The sequence below is a fragment of the Strongylocentrotus purpuratus genome, unplaced genomic scaffold (genome assembly GCF_000002235.5).
Source record: "Strongylocentrotus purpuratus isolate Spur 01 unplaced genomic scaffold, Spur_5.0 spur5_scaffold_2, whole genome shotgun sequence".
In the NCBI taxonomy this organism is placed as follows: domain Eukaryota; kingdom Metazoa; phylum Echinodermata; class Echinoidea; order Camarodonta; family Strongylocentrotidae; genus Strongylocentrotus; species Strongylocentrotus purpuratus.
Genome location: NW_022145605.1, coordinates 16,804,758 through 16,823,576, shown reverse-complemented (window position 1 = coordinate 16,823,576; position 18,819 = coordinate 16,804,758). Strand labels below are relative to the sequence as shown.

Here is an 18,819-nt window from a genome sequence, read left to right as displayed (position 1 = left end):
GAAGTGAGCTAGTGACGTTACGTGCGAAACATGTAGTACGGTACATACGGTTTGTATTCCGCGCGCAAAAAAATTGACCCGCTGACCTGAGCTGCCATAGCAACAAGACCACTTTGACTCGTGGAGCGGTTTGAGCCATAAAAACTGCTCGGAGTGTGAACGCTCGCAAACCGTTCCTCAAGACCCGTTCCTCTGGAGCGGTCTGGAGCGGTCTAACTAAGACCACTTTCAAAGTGAGTGAGAACGGGGTCAAAGTCTCTCTTCCCCTTTGCAAATTAGCAAATAATAGTCAAATATTATTTATGGGTGAGAGTACATAGTCTACCGGTATTAAAGATTTGTGTGTGTGTGGGGGGGGGGGGTGAATCGAAAGTTATTTGTGGGTGAGAATGTACTCAAGTCTGCTAGGCCTTGAAGAATCAATCTTTATTTAAAACTTTTAATGTAGGAAGGAAGGGCCGACTGTCTGTTTCCTGCAATACTTTGCTCGTCTCTTATAACCTCTGGCACGTGCATCCTGCCTTTATCACGAGGGCTATGCGAAAAAGATTAAGTGGGTTTTGTGTTGGCTTGATCGTCAAAGGAAACTAAACTGGAGAGTTATTTTGACTAGCAAGTTTCAGTTGTTAATGTGTGTGGCAGGATAATCTAACAATTAGTAAGAGCCGGCAGTGTGTTTGGAGCTGAGTTGAACTGTTTGTATTGCTTCAGTTGAGGCTGTTTGTACGTGTCAGCACTGGTTATTCTGCGTGGACTTACAACTCTCCGTCTGTACCTTGTTCGTATTTCTTCGGTTGAGGCTGTTTGTAAGTGTCAGCACTGGTTATTCTGCCTGTTACAACTCTCCGTCCGTTTGCCTTTGGAATAATTACACATGAAGGAATAAAGTTTACATCAGGAAGATTTGCTCTACAGGTACGTGTCAGCACTGTTTGTACCTTGTGTTACGACTGTCTGTCTGAGGACGAGTAGGAGGATATATTACAGAGACTTTACACTTTGTATGCATGAAGAATTATTGAGCATCCATTGTCTTTTCCCTCCTACGTTTAGCACTGTCAGTCTGTTCACTTTAGGACTAATCTCATTTATGAATGAATAGGAGTTTGCATCAAGAATACTTACTCATACATGTATGAATTGTATCCTTGGATGTCTAAAACAAAATTTGTTGGATATGCTTCAAAACACACATGCACACACACATATTCATGTAGCTAACATACAACATAGTAGATTACGTATTGCAGAACTATATCATTAATGCACCAATGTTGTATAGTTTAATTTTTGTTTTCTTCTTTATGTCTGAACGTGAGGGAGGGATTAATCCTGGTAAGATATTTTAGGACTTCTCTTAATTATAATTGTCTAGATGAGATAGAATTTGTTGGACTTGGACGTCAGTTATTGAAATCAAAGTCAAATCTTGTAGGACTTCTGTTCTTTTCATCCATTCTGCATTGCCAGGCGGTGATCTTACGTCTCAATCTTTTTGTTTTTTCTTGCTGTAGGAAACTCTGACGAAAGCAAGGAGGATCACAGCGACGATGACGAGAACGAGTTCTTTGATGCCATAGAGCAATTTCAGTTCACCACCTCGGTTCAACTGCCAAGAGACAATTCTAATCTGCATCACAGGTAAACCTAGTCATTTGTTCTTTATTCGCTATGAAAAGCATCTATAAAGGATATGAAATATATGCATATATCAAAAACTATATATACAGTCTTTAATAGTGGGTACATTCACAGTTTATGCGTACAAGAAAAACATTTCAAAGATAAAAACAAGCTCATATACAAAGGAACAAAGAGCAAACTGTAATAAATACAAAAGACAGAAGGAAACATGTAAGTATCTACCGATACTTAGTCTAGTCATCCTTCCACATTAGAGGAAGATTTGAACATATAGATTGTGATTACAGATACCAATGGGCGGCATTTATCCCAGATACATTTTGATGAAATTGTTGCTGTATGAATTAACTTGTTTGGGAAGGAAGTCCGTCGCTGCGTACATCAATTCCCATACTGTTCACAACTCACACAGCAAATTGACCCAAATAAAATGCTGTACTAGTGAAAGGATGCCCTACATACCTCTGTTTAATACTTTTCATATATATAACATGGCTCATCAGTTACGTTCCCATATACTATCATTTGTGTCTTGTTTGAAATCCTTCTATTTGTGTCTATTCATTTCTACTATTGTATCGTGTTACATATACTTTTTATTTTCCATACACTGTAAATTGTGTCATGTTTGAATCCGTGATATCAGTATCTGATCACTACTACATTCCCATGTACTCTAAATCATGTCATGTTTGAATCCCTGATATCAGTATCTGATCATTACCACATTCCCATATACTCTAAATCATGTCATGTTTAAATCTCTGACATTCACTACACTCCCATATACTATAAATCACGTCATGTTTGAATCTATTACAGGAGAACGCCCAGTGAGGGGAGTGTGGCAAGCACTGAAGCCAGCAGTGGAGAAGAGATGCAGCCGGGGGTAGAGGCAGTGGTCCAGATTAACAAATTGGATGAGGGAAACAATGTGAGTCAATCATCATTTATGTACTCTATTAAAATATGTGTACAGAGTTATACATGTAACCCGAGTTTAATACACCACCAAATCGATTACGAACCGACTGATATTTGGCCATTCAGGGCAGTGTCGATTGGGTTTGGTCATTTTGTCAGTCTGTCATCACTCTTCTTTGAATAACGAGGTATAACAGTTAATTTATAATGAAAGACGAGGACAGCACTTGACGCTCAAAGAATCAGTCAGACTAAGCATTAAGTCAAGTCTGCATTTATTTATTTGGTTTTGATGCCTCAGAAAACAAAGTAATATGTAAAACAAGCAGACGTTTTGAAATATTTTCACCTCGTCTTCCAAGCGAAAGAAATTGGTGGTAATTTAGAAGACTGGCATCATGCTGTGTATCAGATAAAAGGATATTAAATCCAACCTAATGTATTCATGGAATACAATTTAAGGGCTCTAAAGAAATTTGAGCAATAGACGGAAAAATAGGAAACCTAATTTGCAGCCTACAGAATTGTCAACATCTGGCTGTTCTGTAATTCCTATTGATCTGACAAACTCTTTTGGGAACAATACAAATGTGTGTACGAGCTTAAACGACTTTGAGCTTCGGGAAGCAATTATAGAAATGAGACACTTAGCTTGTAGAAGACAATCCTGAGGCAAATTTAGAGTGAAATAATTTTTGTCGTCTGGCTGTCCACAAGAAGGCCGTCACTGCCAATACATAGCTCTTGCCTCTTATGGTCCTCCTGCGGACAGCCAGTGTTATCTTAAAGTCCCACTGCACTACTTATAGCTACTTGCGCCCTCTATATAGCCAACAATGCCTAATCATTGCCTGTTGGTCCCCCACGATCCCCTTTTTCTTATGTTAATTGAGAGCTGATTTGATGAGATCACCACCTGTCAGTGACCTTTCAGGGAGGTCTAGTCCCCCCTGGCCAAACTAGTACAGACAGGTTTTAAGTTATTTCTAAGAACTAAACACTTAGCTTGAGGAAGACCAATCCTGGTGCCAATTTGCAGCACATACTAATTATAGAGATCTGACTTTAAATTTTTTTTTTTTTTTACAGCTACCGAACCGGTTGAAGACACAGCCCAAAGTCGGTCCGATGGTGAAACAGAGGCGCAAGAAGATCCCCGAGAAACCAAACCAGAGTCTGAGTCTCTGGAGCATCATCAAGAACTGCATCGGAAAGGAGCTCTCAAGAATACCAATGCCAGTAAGCAACCAATAAAAGCAATGAAATTTCTTTATTCCATTTTTAATATATTGGCAATCATGATAATGATAATGGTAATGATGGTAATAATTATAACCAAGAAATGTGTAAGATAGTAATCGCAATGATGAAGGTCACGATTGTAATGATTGCAATGATGACATTGTTGTTGATGATGCTGATAATGATAAATATAATAGAAATTATACTTATTACTTTAGTAATGATGAAAGATATAATTTAGTGATGATGAAAATAATACTTATTAGAAATTATACTTATTACTTTAGTAAAGATGAAAGATATAATTTAGTGATGATGATAATAATTACGAAAATGTTGACGATATAAAGATATAAAGATGATATAAAGTCTTGATGAAGATGATGGTGATGTAGTGATGATGATCATGAAGATTATAATAATAGAAATTAAGTTAAACATAAATTAGAACTGAAAAGATACAATGACAGTGCAATGAAAACAACAAAATAAATGACAATGATATTGATGGGGAAAAGAATAAAAAGAAGAAGAGAACAAAATTGAAGTAGAATTAAATAATACATCACAATTTGAACTGTAGCCTACATCTCTCTATCCTCTCCTCCCAATCTCAATTTTACATTTCGAAATAGTAAATTGAATTTGCAATTATTCCCACACATCTGTAGATGTGTAGAACAAGTACATTAAAGTGTTATCTGGATGATGGTGTGCGCAAAGTCTTGAATAATCCAGGAATTCCTAATGATTTGAACTGTAGCCTACATCTTGCCACCCACCCACCCACGCTCTTGTACGTCGGCATGCCTTGTGCTTGCGTCCCACAAAACCTCCCATCTGCATTTTCAGGTCACTTCTTCCAAAGGGCTTGTTTCCATTATCCCCGCCATTGTATCTTGGATGCGTCACTGAAAGTAGGGTTTGTTCGTGAAACAGCCTGCAATTTGGCCACTTTATGGGTTGATTCACCACTTAAGGTCCATTCAGACTGTAAATGCTCTGAAGCTTGAGCTAATTTTAAAAGCAAGTGGGCATAGCTCGACTTAATAGACTAATGGAGTAGGGGGACTTTTAAAGGGATTGGGTATCTTTGTCTCAGATTCTAAACAAAATCCTGAATTCAGCTCATGCTGTGATCATAAACATAAACCTTTAGGTCAGTCAGAAATCCCATGACTTTTACAAGCCGATCGCGTGTCTGATTATCAAGATATTTATGATTGGAATTCAAAATATAAAAAACCGTTTTCCCAACGGTTTTTATTACACTACAGTCTACTGGGAAAAATGAGTAGGTATGGTAAAACTGGTCACTCAAAGATTTTTTACTTTTTTGAGGCACTTCATGATCATTTTGAAGCGCAATTTTTTTTAGGGCTTCAATATTTTACCATATCACAGACTCTGATAACACGTAGGGCCATGCATCTCAGATTTGACATTGTTAAACGATGATTTTAAGAAGAGCTGAACGGGCTTATATCCCAACTTCAGCTTGTTTAGGCTAATGGAAATGTACCTAGTCTACGGTAGGCATAAATGCATAGCAATCCACCTCTTGTGGCTCTCAGTAGGGAGATGTAACTTGAAGAAGCAAAACTCTGAAGGACCGCTTGGCTTTCTAAGAAGCCGTTTTACAATGGAAACCTCTCCTTGATTTATGTAACACTCAGAATTTTTTTGCTGTCGCGCGTTGTGAATTCAGTCAGCTTGGTTTAGCTTTAAAATGCATAAGGCTCATACCGATCAATTAGAATTGTAAAGGATCTATGCATTTGTTTCACGTTACTCTCTTAAAAGAATATTACATGGAATGTTGTGCTTAATTAGTTCCTTTCTATGTCATTCAAGATCTTTCTTACCTGTGAGTTGTCCTATTGAAGAATCTGAAACGCGATTCGGTTCGCACCTAATTCAAAGAAATTTTGAAAACATGTATTCTAAGGTCTTACATAACAGCACAGCACAACACAGGAAAAAAATCAAGATGACTGCCTGGTAGTCAAACCTGTGTATAGCGACTGTCCAAGGGAAACACAAAAAGTGTTCTTTGTAGACAGGTGTTCTTTGTAGACAGGTTTCTTTAGTACATGTGTCAATGAGAAACCATTTGCAATGGAAACAAAAATGTGGCCACTAGAGCAGGTTTGACTGTAGTTTAATAGTGGTCTTTTACAGTAATTTAAAAAAGTAGAGATTACAAGAGCTTTTTGTGAAAGGAAGTCACAAAGTACTTTGAAGTTCCCCTTAGGGACCAGTTCTACATAATATTTAAAGAATGGTACTTGAAATACGGCGAAAGAGATTGGACATGGAATTGACGATAAGCTGCAACTTAGTCAGAGTCATGAGTGGTTTAGAGAGCTCTCTAGAGGGTGTTGCTACATCGTAAATGAATGATAGTTGAATTATGTTAAGAGAAAATTGACGACAAGTGGAGTGGCGTTTTGTTTACAGCATTGGATCTGTATTATGGATGAGAATTTTGCAGTGTTCCACTTTGGGCCTATGCTTGAAGATAAACCAAATCGTCGGTCAATGTCCCCATCTATGAAATTGTACCCAGTCAGTAGTTTTCCTCTCATGTGCAGTGCATAATAATGAACAGTTATCAATTGAATATTTACACTTCTAGTTCTTGTAAGTTTGATTTTTTGTTGTTGTGTGTGTGTGCTTTTCGCAACTCAAGAAAGGTGGATTGGCTGAAACTTGGCCTGTGTTGAATGCTTTTAGATGTAAGCTTTGATATGTCACATTTCTCAAAAAACATAAATCGGAACAAATAAATTTTTACTCTCAGTCTCACTTAGACATTTACAAAACTTGGTGAGGGTTTTAATATTCTAGTTATTAACTGTATATCATACAACTATCCTATATCATTTATCATATCATATATCAAATCACACAAAAATAATCACCAATTCATCCCCATCTTTGTTTATCATTGTAGTTTGTTTGTTATAGGGCTTAGAGACTTCGATGGTAAGCGCTTTATAAGCACCGTTTCTATTATTATTATTATTATCTTTCTCTAACCTTAGGTCAACTTTAACGAGCCGCTATCCATGCTACAGCGGCTGACGGAGGACATGTTCTACAGCGACCTCCTCAGTATGGCCGCCCAGTGCGACGACACCTGTGAGGAGATGGCGTACGTGGCCGCTTTCATCACATCGGCGTACGCAGAGACGTCGGTGCGCACGACCAAGCCATTCAATCCCCTCCTAGGAGAGACGTTTGAGTGCGACAGGATGGATGATTTAGGGTGGAGAGCAATAAGTGAACAGGTGAGATGTTAACCTCTGACCTTACAATTGACTGTGATGTCATTTTATCATTGATTTGTCATGTAATATTGTGATGCGAAAGTCCTCTCTAATATTCTGGTTGTGAAACTTCTGTTCGAAAGAGACTTACTGTCATTTGGAATTTATTTTCATGACCCTTCTTAGGAAAGTAAAATGTAAATTATGAAATCAAGACAAATTTGCAGAAGATTGTAATGCACTGAAAAACAAACTCACATAAATGCACATGTGGGGCTACATGTTCAATGGATTGCCTGACTAACCTTGTTTCACCATCTTGCATTGTTAATTTCTCAATTGGAGATACGAGAGGCTGTTCAAAATGCCTTAGAGCAGATTTCTTGGGAAGTCTGTGTCATCATGTTCTTTGATATAATTAAAATTTGCTCCATGGAAAACTAAGTTTCTCACTCTGTGCCAACCAAAACTTGTATTTTTAAAGGTGAGTCACCATCCGCCGGCAGCAGCCTTCCATTTCGAGAGCAAGGACTGGACTCTGTGGATGGAGACGACCATCAGCAGCAAGTTCCGCGGAAAGTACCTCCAGATCTTCCCTCAGGGCACCGCCCACATCACCTTCAAGAAGTCTGGCAGTCACTACACCTATACAAGAGTCACTGTCACCGTCCATAACATCATCGTAGGCAAACTATGGGTAGACCAGGTAAGAAATTTGTTGGTGATGGTGGTGGTGGTGGTGATGATGGTGGTGGTGGTGATGATGTTGATGATGATGTCACTACACCTATATCAGAGTCACTGTCACCGTCTATAACATCATCGTAGGCAAACTATGGGTAGACCAGGTGAGAGATTTGTTGATGGTGGTGGTGATGTAGGTGGCGGTGGTGGTGGTGGTGGTAGTGATGGTGGTGGTGATGATGATGATGATGATGATGATAGTGGTGATGATGATGATGGTGATGATGATGATGATAATGAGGGTGATGGTGGTCATGATGATGGCGATGATGATGATGATGATGATGGCGGCGGCGGAGGCGGTGGTGGTGGCGGCGGCGGTGGTGGTGGTGGTGGTGGTGGTGATATTGATGATGTGATGATGGTGATGATGGTGGTGGTGGTGGTGGTGGTGGTGGTGGTGGTGGTGGTGGTGGTGGTGGTGGTGGTGGTGGTGGTGGTGGTGGTGGTGGTGGTGGTGGTGGTGGTGGTGGTGGTGGTGGTGGTGGTGGTGGTGGTGGTGGTGGTGGTGGTGGTGGTGGTGGTGGTGGTGGTGGTGGTGGTGGTGGTGGTGGTGGTGGTGGTGGTGGTGGTGGTGGTGGTGGTGGTGGTGGTGGTGGTGGTGGTGGTGGTGCTGGTGGTGCTGGTGGTGCTGGTGGTGGTGGTGGTGGTGGTGGTGGTGGTGGTCGTCTAGTTGAAGCCTAGGGATCGTCAACAACACCTGCTATATGATAATGCCTGGGCTATCAACCCAGAACCTCAGACAATTTGCCCTTATAAATTGGCCTTCCTATTGGCATCTAATAGCAAACTGTAGACCAAAGGGTAGGTTTCCTAGGGGATGTGGGTGATCGTTAAAGGGGCTTGTAGGGGCTAGTTGTTCAGAGGGTTAGTTTTTTGAGGGGGGGGAGGAGGGGTAATTGTTCTAGGAGTAGAGTAGGAGTATGTTTTCTTGGGGTAATTTCCTTATGGGATAGTTGCATGGTGGATGGTTTTTTTGGGAGCCAGCTGTCCGGGCATGATAACCCAAGAGGTAGTTGTCCTAGAATTGGCAAAAGCAATCTGGTGAGAGAACTATACATACTTATAAGACATTAGAAGTAGTGAAATTGAGTGTCATTTTTTAATTCATCTGTTCTATCCCTTTCTCTTTTTGCAGTCTGGTGAATGCGAGCTTCTCAATCATACAACCAAAGATGTCTGTCGACTAAACTTCAAACCAACCAGCTACTTTTCTAGAGATGTTCCAAGGAAGGTGAGCCATTTACATCCTATTAGTCCATCTATTCTTTAAATGTGACCATTCTATAGGCGGCATCTATAACTCAGCTGGCAGTAAAAAGGGGGTGTGTTCCTGCGACGCCCAAACCCAATCTAGCTCTTTGCGATTTGAATGCAAACACCACATGTCACAGAAAATGTGTGTGTAGCGCACTGGCATACCTCGTTTAGAGAATGGCTATACAAAGTAGAACAGGTCATTATAGTGTAGTGTGACGGCATGAAGCGTAGCCACCCATAGTCCAAAAGTGAGAGATGAAATAATACACAGAGAATATTATTTTTAATTAAGAAAGAATTACAATGTCTTTGGGGTTATAAACATGTCTAAAGGCTTGTTCAAATATGACCTGGTAACCTGTCGCAAGAGCTGCTGCGTCTTTTTTAAAACGTGTAAATAAACGCTAACTGCACACTCTGTGTTATAAGATACAGAAATGTAATTTGTATTACACTTTACATCATTACGTTTAAAAACACCGCAGTTTTGCTGTGTAATCTCTGAATAAGACTTGAACAGGGGGGTGTTTCACAAAGATCCTAAGTTGAACTTATCTCTAAGTTGGACTTAAAATTCATGGGAAGCCATTAGCATCCTTGAAAATATTTTCTAATTTTTTTTTAGAAGGCATAAAATGTTGATTCGAATCATACATATTTTCTATTATCATGGGAGATTTCATGTTCTTGATGTGGAATTGATGAAAAGTCTAAAATACTCCATTTTTTGCTTTTGAATATATTTCATTTTAAGGCTCCAATGGCTGTCCATACTTTTTAAGTCCAACTTGGTGTTAAGTTCTACTTAGGATCTTTGTGAAACACTCCCCAGGTATATGAAAAGGAAACCCGTACGTAAGGCTTGCTGTCCAAATCTATACATATTCCCTTGATGACCCCATCCCCCTGGTCTCTATATAATATTCAGTTTTCATTCTATGTTCACCGTTTCATTTTTCCTTTGTCTTGTGTACCCGTAGGTAACTGGTGTAATCATGGACAGCAACAATACAGCCAAATACGTGTTATCAGGAACATGGGATAAGAAGATGGAGTACGCGGAGGTGCAGAACATCACGATAGATAAGTCTGGCCGGGGCAAGCCGGTCTATAACTGCGGCGCAACCAAAGTACTCTGGCAGAGGACCCCACCTATGTAAGTCACTCAGCATGGAAGGTCTTGTGTTTCTTAAAGATCCTAAGTTGAACTTAACTCTAATTTGGACTTTAAAAATATGGAGAGCTATGTGTAGCCTTAAAATAAAATATATTCAAAAGCAAAATTTCAAGTATTTTAGACTTTTCATAAATTCCTAATCAAGAGCATGAAATCCTCATGATAATAGAAAATATGAATGATTTGAATCAACATTTTATGCCTTTTAAAATATTTTTTACAAAATATTTTCAAAGATGCTATCGGCTTTCCATAACTGCTAAGTCCAACTTTAAGATAATTTCAACTTAGGATCTTAGTGAAACACCCCCTGGTCTTTCATTCATGCCCACTGTCAGTGAGTCTTTTAGTGGGTGGTTCCTTCCACATAAAAGAAGCAAACAAATAATATTAGCCGTATAATGTGTCTTTCTTATGGAAACACATATAGAATGTTGTTGGGAAGTACAGGTTTTCATGGCGAGATGATGACTTAGAGAGTAAATTTGCGGTACAACCATGTGGACAGTCCTTAAAAGGACCATTTATATTCTTACTTGTTGATTGAGAAGTCAACACATATCGACTTGACAGGCATAAATGATATGAATATTGTGTCCGTATGGCCCGTGGTAATGCCCAACTATAAAGAATTATTCAATTTGCAGGTAGAAGGGCTGAAGTTGATACTAGAAAGCCAGATTATGCTGTATTGTGTTACCAAAGTGCAACTCAAAAGTTGGCATTTGTTTATATATATATATATATATCACTCTTAAATTGATTGATATTGAATGATGCTGTGAGAGAAAAGAATTGACAGATACCTATCAGTCTTACACAGTGAATCTAGAGATGGGGATTTGCTTTGATACTTGTGAGCTGACCCTAAAACCTATGCAAGATGATTCCATCGTGTTTAACATGCTTTTCTTGCTGCCTTATGTTTATGTATTTTCTGGGCCCCGTCTTATAAAGAGTTGTGCTAGTAACAACTTATTTGCAACTGATATCACTCAAACTATGTACATGAGAGATAGGAGACTGCAAATTTGCGATTAATTAGAGGACTTGCAATGGAATCAGGTCAGTTGAAAATCTTTATAAAACAGGGCCCTTTAGGACATTTCACAAAGCAATTTTTTAAATGACAAATGAAAAATATCAGTGACAAATCTGCTGATAACCCATCAGAAGCAAGGATTTCAGTAGTTTATAACAGAAAACTATCATTTGTCACTGATGACAAGTTTTGTGAAACGGGGCCCTTGGCTCTTCAAGAGGCTATAAAACAAAGCCCTATCATTCTTGCATAGAGCCTTGAAGAGTATGTACAAATCCATTCATTTATTCCTATATCAAAACTCTCTCCCTCTAAACAGGCCAAACTGCGAGCTGATGTACAACTTCAACGAGCTGGCCGTGACGATGAACGAGCCCGAGGACCACGTGGCGCCCACGGACAGCAGGAACCGACCCGACCAGCGGCTGATGGAGACGGGATACTGGGACGAGGCCAACCAGGAGAAACTCAGGCTAGAGGACAAGCAGAGGTCGAAGAGAAAAAAGAGGGAATCGGAAGCAGCCCTTGCTGCAGAAGCAGGTACGGGATCATTAAATAACTGTTACATTGAACTGTGACCTTTGACTCCTTATGGCTCACCCTTGACATGTGACCTTTGACTCTTTGTACAGGTCACCTTTGAACATTGAATTTTTGACTTTTTGTACAGATCAACTTGAACTGTGAATCCAGATCGATTTTGAACCTGTTAGGTTGACCCTTATGTTTATCATGTACTGAGTTTTAATAAAGAGAAGGAGTACTGTAGTTTAATATTTAGTACAGTGAAACCTGTCTATAACGACCACCCAAGGGAGACAAGAAAAGTAGTCTTTATAGGCAGGTGGTCTTTATGTACAGGTTCCTTTGGTACATGTTTCAATGAGAAACCATTTTCAAGGGAAACAAAAAATGTGGTCTTTGTATACAGGTGGTCACTAAAGCAGGTTTGACTGTATTTATATCAAGTGCAAGACATTGACCTTTGACACTGCTCGATTTATATCAGACCTTTTCGTATTCAGACTTGACTTGTAAAGATTATTATTAGTATTTTCTCTTTTTTTTGACTGAGGGGTGGGAAGATCAGTTTAAATCTTAACCCAGTGAGGTTTCTCTTTCAACCTGTTTTCTCTCTCTGCTGACCTTTCCAAATTAAAAAATGTCATTTAAGATGGACAAAAATTTAAGTTGATTCTATCACGACTCTGAAGATTATTTGTAGTAGTGTCTCTTTCTTGTTATACTGCATAGATTACCACACATACTTGTTTGGTTTAGAGAACATCAGGTAGATGCAAACTCAAGATGATAAACAATTCTGTATCCTTAAAGCCCCACTGCACTAATTTGACCAGGAGGGATTAGACTGCATTGTCACTGACAGGTGGTTATCTCATCAAATCAGCTCTCAATTAAGATAAGAAAAAGAGGATCGTGGGGGACCAAAGGTCACCAATTAGGCAATATTTGCTATAAAGAGGGCGCAAGTAGCTATAAGTAGTGCAGTGGGGCTTAAATGTCATCCTATTTTACTAAAAGCATATTTTGACCCTATTTGATCTCCAGTGTTAACTCTCATTCTTTCCACCTCCATTCACCTCATTCCCAGGTAAACCGTTTGAAGGCTACCGGCCAGTGTGGTTCGAGCGACGAATGGACCAGCTCACAAAATCCATGGCGTATCAATATAGAGGGGAGTACTGGAATAATAAGGACAAGCAGGAATGGAACATTTGCCCTGATATATTTTGATGTGAACTCCGACGAAAGTCTCTCCTTTTGTCTCCGTCTGCGTATTTTTCTTCCCGTTCACAAAACGACCAGTGGATTTTCAGCTGCAGAGATGCGTGGTTCTCCTTTTTTGTGTAGCGGCAGAAAACTACTTGAGCGTCTCGAGCAGTGGATGGTGCGGTCCAGGGGATCTTTGCAAAGGAGGATCAGAATTCTAGCTTTTTGACAGCAACATGGAATCCACATTCTTTGAGAGGCATATTTATGAAAACTTGTGAGATGATTATGAGCATTGCACTCAGAATAAAAGGAATATATTAGAACAATTAGATGGAGAGCTTATATCATTGGAGTACAACTGTTAAGAGTAAAGGTTATGCTAAAGGTGTATTGGATTTAGAAGGAGTATAAAGATATGAAGATTGTTAATGTTCGTATGGAGATTTTTCTCAGAGACTCTACGATGTGAACTTATGTGATTATATTATCTGGATGTGGATAGAAGCAGCTTTGGATTTGTGAGTTACTCCTAAGGAGGTAGGGGATGTATATGACGAAAAACTTTCCGACGGACGGTCTCGATATGAGGGTCGTTCCACTTTTATCCTTCCTTCGGTGTGAGAGATTAACTTTGATTAATCTGAAATAAACGAAAGATTATATATGATAATGTTTGTTTGTCTGTGTGAACATGGAGATGCTTACCGGGCAGCCGTTTTAGGCGCGTACTTTTTCGCAAAGCTCGGTGAGTATCGACTGTACGATGAAGAAAAAAAAAAACTAACGACACCAAATCATTATCTCTTCTATAAGATGTAACTTCCCTGTATAACTTTTGGCATAGCCATGCACAGGGAGTTTTAGAAGTTTATAGATAGTTAATTATCTGTTATGTAGTGGAAGGTTGAAGTATGATGTTTGTCCCGATCTTTTTGATATAGGTATAATTCCCTTGCAGTGTTTTAAGTCTTATCTCTAATATCCCAACATAAGTATTCATATTGAATTCTGCCCCATTGACATATATGAAACTATTTCTATTTACTATTGCAATTCCATTTTGTAATATCAATTTGTGACACAATCTATAGTACAATCCATTTTTTGCTGTATTATCTATTCTCGCACCCCTTTGAATGTTGTTATATTTAAAATTAGTATATTGATTCTGTAACTCAGTTTCAAGAAATGTACAAGTCTGGATCATAAAATTCCCTAGCTCGCATATTCATTATTATTTGTTCTTTTTGGTTATGGCAATAGTTGGAGTAAGATAGCAACGGCTTTGTTATTGTGGGTGGAAATGAATCGGAAAAGCTTATGGCTTACTACAGAGAAAGAGAGAGAAAGAAAGAGAGATGTACATGTGTATGTTGCCACAGGTATACTCAAAGTATGAATAAATAGTGTGTGAGAAAACAGCGTGATCTGCCTGCATGTTGTTTCTCTCTCTCTCTCTCTCTCTCTCTCTCTCTCTCTCCCTCTCTCTCTCTCTCTCTCTTTCTCATTCTCTCTCTTGTTCCCCTATGCTCTGTGTCATCGAACTTCCATCTCTCTATTTTACTCTGTTTATCTCACTCCTGACTGTATTTGTGTGTTTATTTCTCTATTTGTCAATGTCTGTTTTTATCTATAACTAGAACCCATCTCTCTCTTTCTCTCTATCTCTCTCAGTTGCATAGTGACATCTTATGTGGGTGATGAAGGCAAAATATGTTGCTTATGAATAATTTGATACTTTTCCCTGTATGCTAGCATATTTATGTCAAATACTATTCCACTTATATGTATGCTTCAAAAATAAAATTTTGTGCTGCCTATATTCATACACTCTTTTGCAGCATATTTATGCTTTATAGTATACTTTCATGTTTTCCTCTGTCTCTTTATCTCTCTCTCTCTCTCTCTCTCTCTATCTCTCTTTCTGGATTTTCTCATAGCATATAAAATATTTATCAGAGGGCAAATTTCTGAAATCTTGTTCCCAGAATATTCTTTATAGCTTTAATGATGGATTCTAGATAAGACTAATGATTTATATTAGTGTGCAATTTGTATTTGTATCGATACATGTAGCTGCAAGTTGTATTTGTGAAGTACAAAAGGGGATTGAAATTTCCTTATGAGATAAAGGTAAATTCAAGTGTATCTAGAGAAATAGTTGGTCAAAAAAATTAATGTATTGATCAGATATTAAACAGTACATCACTCTGTGGTGAAGTTCCAAATTTTGAATAAAATATGTTTGTCTCAATACCTACTGAATTGTGCTGTCATTTGATTTACAGTTCTAAATTTTTTTTCAACACAGTCTATACAGTATGATTTAAATTGTAAAAATACTATTCAAAGAATCACACTCTCTATTGTTTACATCTCTTTTTCTATGCCAGCTCTGTAAAATTTTCATTTCAGCAATACATTTGTGTTTCATAGCCTTCTGTCATGTTTGTGTGAAAGACATATTACTTATTTTCTTTTGAAAATGCCTCAGCGGTACTGCTAAGTACCAACACAGGCATGTCCCGACACCGCTATGTTCTGACGCAGATTGTATCACAAGCTAACCGTGTGTGCGAAAAAATAATATTTTTCACGCTACTGTTTCACTAGAAATTAGCTGGAAGTACATCGAAGGTGCAGTTTAAACTTTGAGAATGTTTGTTGAAAGGTCAGTCTAAAATGTGATTAAAAGCAAGATTACATTGATAAGGTTTCCCCTTAAAATTCTCCTCAAATATGATTTGTATCAATTCAGAGATAATTTTACTGCAGTAGGAATAAACCACTTATCATTTACATGTACATCGAAAAAGAACATTTTGTTTTTCGTTACTGAATCATTGGCCATTTTCCTTCAAACTTTCAGCAATGTTTTTCCTTGCATTCTTATAATAATACTGGTAGCTACATTTATATTGCACACATATCCCTCCCGGGGGATGCTCAAGGCGTCTACAAAAGATAATTTTACTCTGGCTATAGCCCAGCTGCCCTTAGGCACTCCAAGCATTCAAGGAATAAATTCCTACCGGATAGTACCATTTACTACACCCGTGTGGAGAGTGGCTAAGTCAAATTGATGAAAAGGTCAACTATTTTATTGACCATATCAAATTATAGATGTAACCTCTATTATAAAGCATGGGAATCACACGAGAGGAGTCGAAACATAGGGCCCTCCACGTGTATGCTTCATACCCATCATTCTGAGTGAAATTTCTTCTAGCTTTTTTACTGTGTGTGATTTAAATGTATAAATAAACCTCAGGACTTGTCGTTATTCTACCGATTAAATATTTGGTTAGAAACAGTAATCTTGGGTAAACGGTTTCTACATTCATTACTGATAGATGTAAGAACTCTCCACAAGCGCAAATGTGGGTTAGGTATCGTAGGAAGTGCTCGCGCAAGTAGCGGAATTGTTCAGTATCGGAGGTAAAGTCTGTTGACCTAATCAGCAATCATTGGAGTTTTTCCACTGGTAGATTTTGTTAGTATACGAATGCATGAGAGTGAGTTCATGACCTTATAAATTTGAATGCTTCAGGCCATTAAAAAAAAATCTGATGACAATCACCACACATACACTGTACATCGATTAGAAACAACTTGAGGTTTTATTATTGCATCATTGCACCATAATTTCTAATGTGAACTTTTCAAATATTCACAAAGTAGTACTGACTAATTCCACTTTGTATATTCTAATAAATGTGACACTTATTTAATTTTATGTTCCCTGTTCGTGTATTAAACTTCAAATGGGTAGAGTCTAAGTGGTTCCTTGGTTTTGACCTGATAGATTTGGAGTCAAATGTAATTCCCAATTTATACTCTTTCCTTTTTGTGAGAAATTTGATGGAAAATATGGACCCCCCCCCCCTCCCCCCTCGGTAGCTTTAAATTTTGATGGAAACTCTGCAAGTTTTCCTCTTTTTATGGAGTGTGTTTATTAAGAAGAAAATCCTAACATGTTGATGTAGTGTATAAAAAATAAAGAATATAAACATGATGAATATACATGTATTAAATAAAAATTATTAATATAAAAAGCTGAGAAAATGGAGTGCTTCTGAGTCATTTTTTATTTTGTGCAGGAGATTTTAGTAATTGCATTGGGGTATACGAAGTAGCAACTGTTTCTTTGGCCTATCTGCCCCTTAATCTCTTGCTTCCTCTTTTCTCTCTGTCTCTCTCTCTTGCATCCTCTCTCTCTCTCTCTCTATCGCATCCTCTCTCTCTCTCTATCGCATCCTCTTTTCTCCCTCCCATCTCTCTGCTGCTTTGTTCAACTCCATAACTTTCATTATTTTGACACTCGCTCTCATAAAAGCCATCATCTCAATATAATAAAAACATAAAACATGCGTTTTTAACTTCAATTTATTAATTATTTTAATGTTATATTTTCACGCACATCTTTCATTATCTATAAATATTTTTATTTACATAGATATATGATTTTCAAAACGGACTCACAAGACATCTATGGCATTTGTTTAAATATCACCCACTCCCCCTCCCCTCAAAAAAAAAAAAAAAAAATCAAAAATCAAAGTTGTAAGAAAACATGATCTGCATGTAAAAATAACATATATCCACAATTATACTTCAAAATATATTCCATAATGATAATTACCATATAACAAAATGAATAGAAACTGGATACAAACAAATTTTTATTCACATATTAAAACCGCTCAGGATAGATTCTTTTTTTAAAAACAAAATCCAATAAAAAGAACAAGTACAAGATCTGATCAAGACCTGTGCAGCAACTGTGCATTCCATGTGCTCTGATAAGATAACTGCAAATTTATGAAAATTCTTGTCGTTTTTTTAATTCCTTTTGCTAATCTGTCTACGATACAAATATAAACTGTCATAATAATTTTGTGCAGATCTGAAGTTTACATAAAACAATGGTGGGGGCAAGATTTCTTCAGTAACATTTTCTAAATCATTTTTTTTTCAAAAAATGCCACATTACAAATATTTCAATTCTGCACCATATATCCCTGAATAAAAACCACATAATTCTGGATGACCTACATAAAAATTAGGAATGTAAGCTGCTGAAAATGTTTCTTTATTACACGTTCCTTTAATCTGTTGAATACTAATGCAGAGATAACTCCGGGTGGAGTCTATGAGAAACGTGTGTTATACCAACATCGAATCGTATCCAACAAGTTAAAGGAATCATGTAATTAAATGTACACCTAGGAACATTCATTAAACACATCAAATTCGGATCATTCAAACTTGAAACATCAATTAAGCCTAATGCAAACCCTTTTTTTTTTATCTGCAGAACAATCACTTTTAAACAAATATTATGGCTTTGAAATAAGCAACTGGTCATCGAATGTGTACACAAAAACCTGTGTGTAAAATCTATGTGGAGGTGATATCTCCCATCGAATGCAGTAAACCGCTATGCACAAAGTGAGTGAGCAGTGACTTATTTCACAAAAATGCCAGTATCACAGCCATAATGGATTTAAAACATTACATTATCAGAAATTTGTATTGATCTGGTTTGATACTTTGTTCGGACCCAAATCACCTTCACACAATGACTTTGTACACCAACTGCAAGCATTTGTCCATAAATACATTACAAATACAACCGAAAGGCACTACTTACTCTAGGTTTTTGGTTACTGCTCTCCTTGATGCTTTTGAAAATCATGAATTTCTCAAAGAGCATAAGCACATCACTATGATTGGTTTGTGATCTACTCAGGATTTTTGCTTGATAACTACAAGTACTG

General features: G+C 37.9%; 1 protein-coding gene across 1 annotated transcript in view; it reads left to right on the top strand.

The window, feature by feature from the left end:
* LOC585956 (oxysterol-binding protein 1) overlaps positions 1–15,295 on the top strand; it is an 81,271-nt gene extending 65,976 nt beyond the window's left edge. The window contains exons 6-14 of the mRNA XM_030991824.1: positions 1,515–1,641; positions 2,467–2,578; positions 3,658–3,807; positions 6,858–7,103; positions 7,567–7,788; positions 8,965–9,060; positions 10,067–10,242; positions 11,625–11,845; positions 12,918–15,295. Of these exons, the coding sequence (XP_030847684.1) occupies positions 1,515–1,641; positions 2,467–2,578; positions 3,658–3,807; positions 6,858–7,103; positions 7,567–7,788; positions 8,965–9,060; positions 10,067–10,242; positions 11,625–11,845; positions 12,918–13,060 (1,493 nt within the window). The 3' untranslated portion in view covers positions 13,061–15,295. The remainder of the gene's footprint in view (positions 1–1,514; positions 1,642–2,466; positions 2,579–3,657; positions 3,808–6,857; positions 7,104–7,566; positions 7,789–8,964; positions 9,061–10,066; positions 10,243–11,624; positions 11,846–12,917) is intronic.
* Positions 15,296–18,819: the final 3,524 nt, after the last annotated feature.